The sequence below is a fragment of the Rhincodon typus genome, chromosome 22 (genome assembly GCF_021869965.1).
Source record: "Rhincodon typus isolate 14 chromosome 22, sRhiTyp1.1, whole genome shotgun sequence".
Taxonomy (NCBI): Eukaryota; Metazoa; Chordata; class Chondrichthyes; order Orectolobiformes; family Rhincodontidae; genus Rhincodon; species Rhincodon typus.
In genome coordinates, this window is record NC_063353.1 from 611,807 (window position 1) to 625,056 (window position 13,250).

Here is a 13,250-nt window from a genome sequence, read left to right on the forward strand (position 1 = left end):
TCTCCTGGACCCAATGGGGTGCATCTTAGATTCTTATAGGAAGTCGCTACAGAAACTTGTATCTTCCAAGATTCCTACATTTTGGAAACAATATTTGGAAATCTACCAAATGTAACACACTTACTCAAAAAGGGAAAGAGTCAGATAGCCCGTCACTATAGACCAGTTAGCCGAACATCTGCCATTAGGAAAAATGTAATAGTAGAGAATTTACAAATACAGAATATAATCAAGCAGTCCGCATAGCTTCAAGAAGGAGAAATCATGTCTGACTATTTTCTTTTTTGCATTATTCAAGGAGAAAGCTATATTAAGCTAGCTATATTAAGAGTAAAAGGGTGGCCAGGGAGAGAATAAGTCCCCTTAATAATCAGCCTGGCCATCTGTGTGCGGAGCCACAGGAGATGGGGAGATTTTTAACGAATATTTCTCCTGAATTATGGATGCTAAAGAAATAAGAAAAACAAGTGGAGATGTTTTGGACCATATACATGTTGACATAGAGGAGGTGTTTGTAGCCTTAGATTGCATTAAGGTGGATAAATCCCCTGGGCATTCATCAAGTCCATCATCGGATGTTGTGGGAGGCTAGGGAAGAAATTGCAGAAGCTCTTGCAGCGATTTTTGCTTCATCTTTAGCCACTGGTGAAGTTCCGGAAGACCGGAGGGTGGCTAATGTTGTTCCATTGTTTAAGAACGGTAGCAAAGACAAGCCTGGGAACTACAGGCCAGTGAGCCGGACATCAGTGGTAGGGAAGTTACTGGAGAGGATACCGAGGGACAGGATCAACCAACATTTGGACAGTCAAGGTCCTATCAGGGAATTGGATTTGTGCGCGGGAAGTCATGGCTGACAAATCTTTTAGAGTTTTTTGAAGTGGTAACCAAGAGAATAGATGTGGGTAGGACAATGGATTATGTCTACATGGACTTTAGTAAGGTCTTTGACAAGGTCCCACACAGGCTAGTTATGAAGGTTACGTCACATAGGATCCAGGGAGAGCTAGCTAATTGGATTCAAAATTGGCTCGATGGTAGGAAGCAGAGGGGGACGGTTGAAGGCTGTTTCTCGGACTGGAGGCCTGTGATTAGTGGTGTGCCACAGGGGTTGGTGCTGGAACCTTTGTTATTTACATAAATGGTCTGGATGTGAATGAACAAAGCATGACTATCATAGAATCCCTACAGTGTGGAAGCAGGCCATTCAGCCCAACAAGTCCACACCGCCCCTCCGAACAGCATCCCACCCCAACTCATTCCCCTGCCCCTGCATTTCCCCATGTCTAACCCACCTAACCTAAACATCCTGGACACTATGGACAATTTAACATGGCCAATCTATCTACCCTGCACATCTTTGGACTATGGGAGGTAACCAGAGCACCCGGAGGAAACCCACACAGACACAGGGAGATGTGCAAATTCCACACAGACAGTCGCCTGAGGGTGGAATCGAACCCAGTTTCCTGGCACTGTGAGGCAGCAGTGCTAACCACTGAGCCACTATGCTGCCCAGTAAATGCCTTAGTAAGTTTGTGGATGATACAAAATTAGGAGTTTTCATTGATAGCGAGGATGGTTATCAAAAATTACAGAGGGATCTCAATCAGATGGGGAAGTGGGTTGAGGATTGGCAAATGTAGTTCAGTACAGATAAGTGTGAGGTGTTGCACTTTGGAAAGTCAAACTGAGGTAGGACTCATACAATAAATGGTAAGGTCCTGAGGAGTGTTGTGGAACAGAGGGACCTAGGAGTACAAGTACATAGTTCGTTGGAAGTGGCGTCATGGGTGGACATGATAGTGAAGAAGGCATTTAGCATGCTGGCCTTCATTGGTCAAGGCATTGAGAATAGGAATTGGGACGTTATGTTACAGTTGTATAAGTCATTGGTAAGGCGCACATGGAGTATTGTGTACAGTTTTAAAGGAAACCGTGTTAAAGGAAAGACATCGTTAAATTGGAAAATGTGCAAAGAAGATTTACAATGTTGCCAGGACTAGTAGGCCTGAGTTATAGGCAGAGGTTGGCCAGGATAGGACTTTATTCCTTGGGACATAGGATATTGAGGGGCATCATTACTTATTGAGGTGTATAAAATCATGAGGGGCATAGACAAAATGAAAGCATACAGTCTTTTTCCCAGGGATGGGAAATTGAAAACTAGACAGCATAAGTTTAAGGTGAGAGGGCAAAGATTTAAGAAGGACGTAAAGAGCAATTTCTTCACGCAGAGAGTCGTATGTATATGGAATGGGCTGTCGGAGAAAGTGGTTGAGGCAGGTATAATAGCAACATTTAAAAAACATTTGGTTAGGTACGTGGATGGGAGGGGTTTAAAGGGATATGGACCGAATGCAGGCAATTAGAACTAGATGATTGGGCACAATGGACATCATGGACCAGTTTAGGCCAAAGGACCTGTTTCCATGCTGTATTACTCTGTGACTCTATAAGGCAAAAAACAGGATAGATTATTGGGAAAGTAGATGTAATATATTTGAATTTGCAAAGAATGTTAGACAAGATACAGCACATATTACTTAATATGAGACATGGTATTGGGGTAACATATAAGCATAGATAGAGGGATTAGTTAATTAATAGAAGACAGAATTGGGATAAAACAAGGGGGAGTGGCATTTTAGGATGGCAACCTGTAATTAGTGAAGTGCCAAGCAAATCAGTTCTGGGCCACAACTGTTTATAATATATACTTATGCCTTGAATGGGGGGAAAGAATGTACTATTGCTAATAGTACATTGCAAATAGTGGGAAGTGGTGAAGATGACACCGGTAAGTTAAGTGAGTGGGCAAAAATTTGGCAGATGGAATATAATGTAGGAAAATGTGAGGTTATGCACTTTGGCAGAAAATATAGAGGATCTGAATGTTATTTAAATGGAGAAGGACTGCAGAAAGATTTGGGGACTTCATAGATAAATCACAAAAAGCTGGCATACAAATTCAGCAAAAAATAGGGAAAGCAATGGAATGTGGGATTTATTTCAAAGGGAATTGATTATAAACATAAGGAAGTCTTGCTAAAATTGTACAAGGCACTAGTTAGACAACACCTAGAGTACTGTGAACAATTATTTAAGGAAAGGGATACTGACATTGGGAGCAGTTCAGATAATGTTCGCCATGTTGATCACAGTTATGAGGACAGGTTGATTAGGTTGGGTCTGTACTCATTGAAGTTTAGAAGAAAGAGAGGTGACCTTATTGAAACATAGGAGGTTCTTAGGGGGCTTGACACAGTAACTGCTGAGTGGTTGCTTCCCTTTGTGAAAGAATCTAGAATCAGAGGGTACAATTTACACGTAAAGGGTCGCCCATTTCAAAAAGTGGGTGTTTTGTCCCCTCAAAGGATAATGAATATGTAAAATTCCTTAACAAAGCTTGGCTGTTAATTACATTCAAAATCAGATTTTGAACAGATAGGGAATCAAGGACTGAGGGAAAAAGACAGAAAAATGGATTATCAGATCAGCCATGATTGCACTGGATGGTGGAGCAGGCTCAATGGGACAAATGGCCTACTTCTGATCTATTATTGTATAATAGAGGTTGTCCAAATGTTCACAATGTCCATTATTACTCAGCAGGATAACAGTTTGCATTTAAGTAGAAAATAGGAACAATATAGGAGGAGGCATTAGATGTTTTAGTGGACATACATTTGCATAAGACATAGGAACAGAATTAGGCCATTTGGCCCATCAAATCTGTTCTGACATTCAATCATGGCTGATATGTTTCTCAATCCCATTCTCCCTCCTTCATCCTGTAACCCTTGATCCCCTTACCAATCAAGAATCTCTCCCCGTCTTAACTACACTCAATGACTTGGCCTCCACAGCCTTGTGCAACAATGAGTTCCACAGATTAACCAGCCTCTGGTTCCCAGCACAGGATGATAAAAACAAAACAAAATTAAAAAATAAGATTTATGAACAAGTGTAGATCACGAGGCTTAGTTTCCAACTTATGCTCTCGTTAAAGCTACAATCTTAGTAGCAGCTCTTTGAGCAAAACACATCAATGCAAGGTAAAATACTCAATAAATTATAACTGTTCCTATTTTAAAGCTGAGACACCACCTATCCACCCCACCTAGCCCACTGACTCCCCACCACTCCCTACCTGCATCCACCAACACTATCCCACCTACCTTCGCCAGCTCCACTCCTCCTCTCTCTATTTATTTCCCATCTCCCTTCCCCCTCCCCATTTCTGAAGAAGGGTCCCAACCCGAAACATCAGCTTTCCTGCTCCACTGATGCTGCCTGGCCTGCTGTGTTCCTCCAGCTCCACACTGTGTTGACACAGAAGGAATATATCTTTTTGGACATATCACAAACATAATCAATCTATACTGATTACTTCAATAAAAGGTCACGGCTAAAAAATGTCGACTCAACGGTGATAATGTATTGTGGATAAGGAGGTGGCTTAGTTTAGTTGCCTGGATGGCTGTGATGCAGAGTGACACCAACAGCATGAGTTCAATTCGCACTCCAACTGAGGTTACCACCAAAGTCTCTTTCTCAATCTCTCTTACTGACTATGTTACACTGGCATTATCCCCCACCTCTTCCTCTGCGACATTGATGACTGTATCGGCGCTGGCTCATGCTCGCAGGAGAAGCTTGAACAAGTTCATCAACTTTACTAACACTTTTCACCCCAACTTCAAATTCACCTGGACCATCTCCAAATACCTCCCTCTCCTTCGGGGACACCTCCTTCTCCATCTCTGGTAACCGCCTCGAAACTGGCATCTATTTAAAGCTCACCAACTCTCACAGCTACCGGGACTACACCTCCTCTTACCCACCCTCCTGCAAGAATGTGATCCCCTACTCCCAACTGTTCCACCTCTGCCACATCTGCTCCCAAGATGGAGTGTTCCACTCCTGGACATCCCAGATATCCTTCTATTTTAAGGAGCGCAACATCCCCCCTCCGGTGATCAAAAATGCCCTCAACTGCATCTCTTTCATTTACCACACTTCCATCCTCAAACCCCCTCCCCTCAACAAAAATAAAGGCAGAATCCCCCTTGTCCTCACATTATCATTCCACCACCCTCCACATCCACAGTATCATTCTCTGCCACCTACAATCTGACTCTACGACCAAAGAGATATTTCCCTCCCCACCCCCATCTGCCTTTCGTAGGGACCACTCACTCTGCAACTCCCTCGTCTGCTCCACACTCCTCACAAACCCCACTACATGCGGATCCTTTCCCTGCAACCGCAGGAATTGCTACATCTGCCCGTACACCTCCCCTCTCACCTCCATTCAGGGCCCATAGGAAACCTTTTATATCAGACAGGGGTTCACCTGTACATCCGCCAACTTGGTCTACTGTATCCGCTGCTTCCGATGTGGCCTCCTCTACATCAGTGAGACCAAGTGTAGACTCGCAGACTATTTGGTAGAGCATCTGCGCTCTGTACGTGACAAACAACACCTTTCAGTCACCAAACATTTTAACTCCCCCTCCCACTCCCTGGGTAACATGTCCATCCTGGGACTCCTCCAGTGTCACAATGACACCCCACGCAAAGTGGAGGAGCAGCACCTCATATTGCACCTGAACATAGAATTCACCAGTTTTAAAATCTCCCCAGCCTCGGCCTCATCCCATGTCCAACCCTCCCTGTCACTCCCGCCTCCTTGACCTGACAAAACCTGTCCATCTTCTCTCCCACTGACCAATCCCCACCTGCACTCACCTATCACCATCTCACCTACCTTCCCCAGCCTCAGCCCTTCTCTCTGTATTTATTTCCTAGATCCCTTCCCCCTCCCCATTTCTGAGGAAGAGTCCTGACCTGAAGCGTCAACTTTCCTGCTCCTCTAATGCTGCCTGGCCTGCTGTGTTCCTCCAGCTCCACACTGTATTGTCTCTGACTCCAGCATCTGCGGTTCTTGCTATCTCTGAATGCATAAAATTTTCCTTTTGACTGCTCATGTGGTGCTGATGCTTCTGGTATTTTCCCACCTATGCTAACACAGAATCACTGGAAAACGACTGGCCTGGATGGAGTCCCCGGGTGTGCATGCAGACATCTTTAATCTCTCCTTACTACAATGTGAGGTTATCAACTGTTTCAAGATGACCAATATCATCCTGGTACCAAAGCAAAATCAGGCAATGTGCCTTTACAACTACCACCGAGTAGCTCTGACATCCATCATTATGAAGTGCTTCGAGAGGTTAGTAATGGCACACATCTACTCCAGCCTCTTATTTGCCTTGAACCGCTATAATTTACCTGCCATCACAACAAGCCCTACACTCATCCTACATCAGACTCGAATTTATTGACTTTAGCTCTGCCTTCAACAGCATAATTCCAACAAAACTCATCTCCAAGCTTCGAGACTCTGTTCCCACCTCTGCAACTGGATCCTAGATTTCCTGACCGACAAACTGCAATCAGTAAGGACAGGCGACAACACCTCCTCCACAATAATCCTCAACATCGGCAAGGCTGTGTACCCAGCCCATTTCTATACTCTTTATACACTCATGACTGTGTGGCCAAATTCAGCTCTAACTCCATTTACAAATTTGCTTATGGCACCACTGTAATAGGTCGGATCTCAGACAACAGTCTACAGGAAAGAGACAGATAGCTTAGTGGCATGGTGTAAAAACAACAATCTTTCCCTCAATGTCAGTAAAATGAAGGAGCTGGTCATTGAAAAAGGAATTGAAGTGGAAGATGCCCCTGTCTGTATCAAAGGTGCTGAGGTGGAGATGGTCAAGAGCTTCAAGCTCCCAGGTGTAAATATCACCAACAATCTGTCTTGGTCTATCCAGGGCAATGTTACAGTCAAGAAAGCACACCAATGCCTCTCCTTCCTCAGAAGGCTAAGGAAATTCAGCATGTCCATCGGAAAGAAGACACAAAAGTTTGAAAACACGTACCGACAGATTCAAGAATAGCTTCTTCTCTGCTATTATCAGACTTATGAACTGACCTCTCATATCAGAGTTGATCTTTCTCTACACCTTCTCTGCAGCTGTAACACTATATTCTGCATTCTGTTATATTACTCTGATGTACTTACATAAGGTATGATTTATCTGGCTAGTACCCAAAACAATACTTTTCACTATATCTCAGTACACGTGACAATAATAAATCAAATCAAACCAGAATTGATCTCTGTGGATTCTGTGTCAAAAGGGTTATTGTATCCCAAGTAAGATGGCTTTCTAGATGGGCACCTTGTCTGTGTTAACCATATCAAGAGAATATTGCTGCTGGTGAATGTGACACAAGGACCAAAAGAATTGATTGGGAAATCAGAAGCCATGCATAGCGGATATTAAGTCAGAAAGTGATTGCCTGTAGATCCAGATTTGTGCAAGAAGTATTGCTAGTGCTTTTAACAATGTAGTGGAAATTTTGTTGTATCACACATTTAAAGTAAAATTTACTTTTTTTATTTGAAATATCCTTCATCCGTTAATTAAAGTTTAATTCAAACTTATTTTAGTTGACTTAATACTGTAAATGTTTTAAAAGTGAAATCCTACCTATTGTGTTCCTTTCTGTTGGCTTTGTAGGGATTACTTTTAAAAAGAAAGTCTGTTTATCTTTACAGGGATTGTAACAAACTTGTAATAAACCTCAGGTGAACTGAATTTTGTTGAATTTAGACAAACAAAAGATTTCACATTTACTTTGGCTGTTTTTGTGAGGAATCAAGCTAGTTATCTCTAACATCCAGACCTTTCTGGAGAGAACAGAGTTATCTATTGGTAGCTGTTAATAAAGACTCACTTGAAGTCTGTAGCTGAGAACTGAAAAGTGGACTTGAAACTGAGAACCAAGACAGCAGAGATTGTCTTAAGTAGTGCAAGAATTCTGAGTCAATCAAACCAAACATCTGTTCTGCTCATCAGGGAGCAACTTTTCAAAAGCAATTTTCCACAGGTATTTGGCCCATGATAAACATATCCAACATGTCCAGAGAATTTAGCTTTGAGATAAACACCTATGCTGATAGACCATTCCCACTGCCTTTTACACTTGAAAAACATGGACAAATGATGCCAATTTATTTTAAAAATATATGAATCAGACTCAATTAAATATATTTAGCAAATTAGACCCAAATTAAATGCGTAACTTGTGTCAGAATTTTTAGATGATCAAAGATTTACAAAGCCAATGTTTAAATCTACTTGATGATAATACCAAACTGCAGAAGGATTTCTGATGCAAAGGACAGAATGTTCAGATTGGGCTTTCTGAATTGGGCCTGGCAGTAGATGATTCTGGTTGGATACCCAGGGATTGTTGGGTAGTCCTTCTGGGGGGAGGAGACACTGTCAGTTTGGGCCTAGCAGGGTGGCAGGAAGGAGGAGGAGGATTGGGTCCAGGGCTTTTGGAGGGGAGAGTATAGGGTCTGGATTAGAGCTAGGTATAAAGGAGGGAATGCACTTGGGTATGAAAGATAAGGATGGGATCTGTTAAACAGTTACTCAAGAAATACTACATGTATCATAGTCTAACTTGTCCTGAGCAATTAGTTAGTTTCATCGGGATTTTGCAGAGTCTCCAATTTCAGTGGAGACTTTCAGAGGCTTCCAGGCATAGAGTAATATTCAATTTCCCAGCTAATTACTTTGGAATCTGCTATGATAGGCTGTGCACAATTCACATCCATATTGGAATAATGACCATCTAACCTTGACTAGGCACAAAATCTTGGAATTGCATCAAGTGATAATCACCAGGAGAAAACAAGCTTTTCCCATCAACAAGCTTGTTCAGAATGGAAGTGATACCCCCAACGAACATTCCCTCTCAGAAGTGAGGGCATGCGTACATACATTCAGTGCATGCCAATCGGCAAGCCGCTCTGTTCCCAACATTGACTTCCAGTTTCCCAAGCCATTAGCTCACACAGATCATGGAGGTCTACACAATAGGTAGAATAATTCAAGGGAACATTGCCCCAATGCCAGGACAGTACTGAACATCAGAGAAAGGAGAGGTAATGCACAAAGCTCAACCTAAATTATTCTACACTCAGTTAACCAGACCAGTGTGATATTCCTTTCTTTTTGATATCTTATAACTTTGTATCTAGACAATGGAAAAAAATGTAAATTTATATTATGAATTTTGGACTTGTAGGAACTGAATTGACACAGAAAAGAGGCACGTTAAAAACCTTTGGAGCTTTAATGAGATTCAATTTCATGTTCATGAGATGGTATACAGTACGAGTGCCAACAGTGCGCAGACAATATCATCGAACATGACATCAGCTAGAAATAAAAATTGAAAGTGCTTGAGAAATTCAGCAGGTCTAGCAGTGATTGTGGAGCGAATGTGGTACAACTTTTCTTTGGAACCCTGGGGTTCTGAAGAGGAGTCATAGTGGACTCGAAACATTAAGTCTGTTTCTCTTTCCGCAGATACTGAAAAACCTACACAACTTCTCCAGCACCTCCTATTATTATTTCAGATTTCCAACATCTGCAGTATCTTGCATTCATGACATCTGCTAGTCCTGGTCAGGCGAATGGACATTTCGAATGGCAATCACTGTTTCATTATCAGTTGGCAGTGTGAATTAAACCCAAAATGAAAATCTCTGCTTCCTAGTGGCTGTGCAGGATCTTACGTAATAGGATTTTGCATGAGGAATGGCACAATAATTAGTCACAAAGCTTGACAGGTTAAGTGATGCACTCTGTGCACATGTACGTAAGTGAGAGATGCCTTTTCAAACTGAAACCACAACTGAATATGTAAATAACTAAAAATTAATAAAACTAGAAATGAAAAATATACATACCATTACTAGCAAGAAGAAACAAATCTTTTAAAGTGCTTACTTCTGCAAATGATAAAAATAGCAATGTTCAGTGCAAGATACTTAAAACTAACCAAAATAAAAATGGTCAGAAACAGACATTAAATAATAAAGTAACTTTAAGTCCTTTACTGACAGAAATACTATGATGCATTAACCAGCTTTTGTCTGATCTCCTGCAATCAATAAAACACTTCCCTTATATGAGTTAGTACAAATAAAATAGCTTTGCACATATCAATGCTGCTGCTGAACATTACATGTTGGTTACATTTTGAAATGTACCTTTAACTAAAAGCAAAGCAGAGGATTCTGGACAAGTATTCCCGTTTGGAAACATGCCCATGTAATCCAGTGCCATGGGGACAGAATCTTGAACAAAAACCAACCGCAGTGTCAGGTGGCTTTTTAAACACTTCTTCACAGTATTTCACAGAAAAGGAACTGTTACCTTTCCAGACACAGACAAAAAAGCTACTGCAGTAGGGAACCAAACGGACTGTTTTATGCTAACTTGAGAGTTTGAATTCTGTTCAGAAGTTAACAGAATGGGAGTCACAAAGCTGTATGTTTCTGGTGGTTCAGAAAACTCAACGGGGGAGTGGATTGTTTAAGAATGTAGAATGTAGAACATAGAACGGTACAGCACAGGAATGGGCCCTTCAGCCCATGATGTTGTGCCAAATTAAACTAACCCCTCTGCCTGCCCTTGGTCCATATCCCTCCATTCCTTGCATATTTATGTGCTTCCCCCTAAACGCCCCTATCGTATCTGCCTCCCCTACCACCCGGGCAGCACATTCCAGACTCCTACTGCTCTTTGTAAAAAAAAAAAACACTTGCCTCTCACATTTCCTTTGAACTTTCCACCGTTCACCTTAAATGCATTCCCCCTAGTATTAGACTTTTCAACTCTGGGAAAAACATCTTGACCATCAACCCTATCTATGCATCCCATAATTTTATAGATTTATATCAAGTCTCCCCTCAGCCTCCGCTGCTGCACAGAAAACAACCTGACTTCTTCTAGCCTCTCCTCATGGCTGATACCCTCTAATCCAGGCAGCCTCCTGGTAAACCTTTTCTGCACCTTCTCCAAAGCCTCCACTTCCTTCCCTGTAATGTGGCCATGAGCACTGAACGCAATACTCGAAGTGTGGCCTAACCAAATTCTTATAAAGCTGCAACATGGCATCCTGACTCTTGTATTCAATTTCCCTACCAATAAAGGCAAGCATGCCATATGCCTTCTTTACCACCCTATCTACTTTTTGTGTGGCCACTTTCAAGGAGCTATAGACTTGTCCAAGGACACTGGAAGTTTCAAAATGGCGTGGCAAGGAATGACTACATATTGACCAGAATTACAGCACATTATAAAAGGGATTTGCAAGATATATTCATGATGTACAAATGTCTTTTTCTCAGTCCTGTATTTTGTGATTGTTGTTAGTTAATTTGCAATAAAATCCTTAAAGTGTGAATCCCGGTCCTTCAGTTCTTCACATTGTTCACTGAAAAAAAAGAAATTTTCTTTTTTGGGGAGAAAAAAGAAAAAAGGAAAATAAAAAGAATTTTGCTTTTAAAAGTTCAGGGTCTCAACCAGAATTGCAACAAAATTAATGTACCAAAGTCTGCCCCAGCTCTGCATGGTAGACTGGTTAGCAAGGTTGGATCACATGGGATCCAGGATCAGCCAGCCAATTGGACACACAAAGGCTTGTGGTAGGAGACAGAGGGTGGTGGTAGAGAGTTGTTGTTCAGACTGGAGGCCTGTGACCAGTGATGAGCCACAAGAATCAGTGCTGCGTTCACTGTTGTCCGTCACTTATACAAACAATTTGGATGAGAATGTAGGAGGTTAGTAAGTTTGCAGATGACACCAAAATTGATGGTAACGGACATGGACAGAAGGTTATCTAGGAGTACAATGGGATCTTGATCAACTGGGCCAGTGGGCCGAGGAACGGCAAAAGGGGAGTGCTGTTGAACAGAGAGACCTAGGGGCACAAGTATATAGTTCCTTTGAATCTGATGTGAAAGGTATTACAGGGTGATGAAGAAGGCATTTAGCATGTTTGCATTCATCAGTCAAAGCATTGAGAATGGGAGTTGGGACATCATGTTATGGCTATACAAGACATTGGTAAGGCACATTTGGAGTATTGCGTATAGTTCTGGTCACCCTGCTAGATGAAGGATATTATTAAATTGGAAAGGGTGCAAACAAGATCTACAAGGATGTTACTGAGACTGGAAGATTTGAGTTATAAGGAGAGGCTGGATAGGCTAGGACTTTGTTCCCTGGAGCACAGGAGGCTGAGGGGTGACCTTATAGAGGTTTATAAAATCATGAGGGGCATATTTAAGATGACTAGCCAAGATCTTTTCTCCAGGGTAAGGGAGTCCAAAACTAGAAGGAATAGGTTTAAGATGAGAGGGAAAAGATTTAAAAGGGACCTGAGGGGTAACTTTTTCACATATACAATGGTGTGTATATGAAAAGAGCTGCTAGAGGAAGTGGTAGAGGCAGGTACAATTACAATATTAAAAGACATTTGGATAGGCAAATGGGACTAGTTCAGTTTAGGAAACCTGGTCAGCATGGACAAGTTGGGCCGAAGGACCTGTTTCCATTCTGTATGACTCTATGACTCTATAATCAACTGTAACAGTATGTGGGAAATATAAATTAAAACAAGGAACTGTCAATTTAGCATTCAAACCCTTTTAATGGTTAAAGATCATTCTTTGAAGTTGCTTTTTCTAATTATGCAAACATTGTCTGAAATAAATATTTTAACTGTGTTCCACTTTTCATCCTTTTGTAGTGAAATGCTGATCAAACGTCAATTGACAATTGCTCTGAAAGAAGGGACCAAGTTTAGTATCAGTAACCCAGGATGCTTTCATCATTTTGTGCATTTCAGTTCTGTATGTCAATTGTTCACATGCTGTATTGAGTACCGTAATCCCTTCTAACATCAAAGGTTCAGTTTACACACACATAAAACGGCTGAAGTTAAATAATTTAAAAATGTCCCAATGGGACATCTCACTTTGTTCATCAAAGACTAGAAACATAAGCTGTGGTAATTTTAGTAGAAAATACCAATGACTTATCCATGGTGTAGCGTTGAACTAAAGAGGTACAATCTTCTTAAACTAGATTAGCCACACGGGCAAATTTTCTGCCATGTACATTTATTTCATTAGTCTTCTGCGCCATATCAGATCACATGGGGGAGTTTCCAATTATCCCACAGCTAGAGAGAATGGAGTGAACTGCTGACTATATCACACTGAGCACATCAGATACAGTCAGCCTTCTGACATTAATATTAGGTAGCACACTGTGCACATATAACAAGTTATGAGACAATAATCC

The 13,250-nt window shown here is 41.6% G+C and overlaps 1 protein-coding gene across 2 annotated transcripts in view; it reads right to left on the reverse strand.

The window, feature by feature from the left end:
• The window catches only part of appl2 (adaptor protein, phosphotyrosine interaction, PH domain and leucine zipper containing 2), a 99,794-nt gene that overhangs the window by 44,391 nt on the left and 42,153 nt on the right, over positions 1-13,250 (reverse strand). Inside the window, exon 6 of one of the 2 annotated variants that reach the window (XM_048610505.1) lies at positions 9,845-9,886. The exons of the other annotated variant lie outside the window; for it this stretch is intronic. Coding sequence (XP_048466462.1) covers positions 9,845-9,886 — 42 coding nt within the window. The remainder of the gene's footprint in view (positions 1-9,844; positions 9,887-13,250) is intronic. 2 annotated transcript variants of the gene reach the window in all.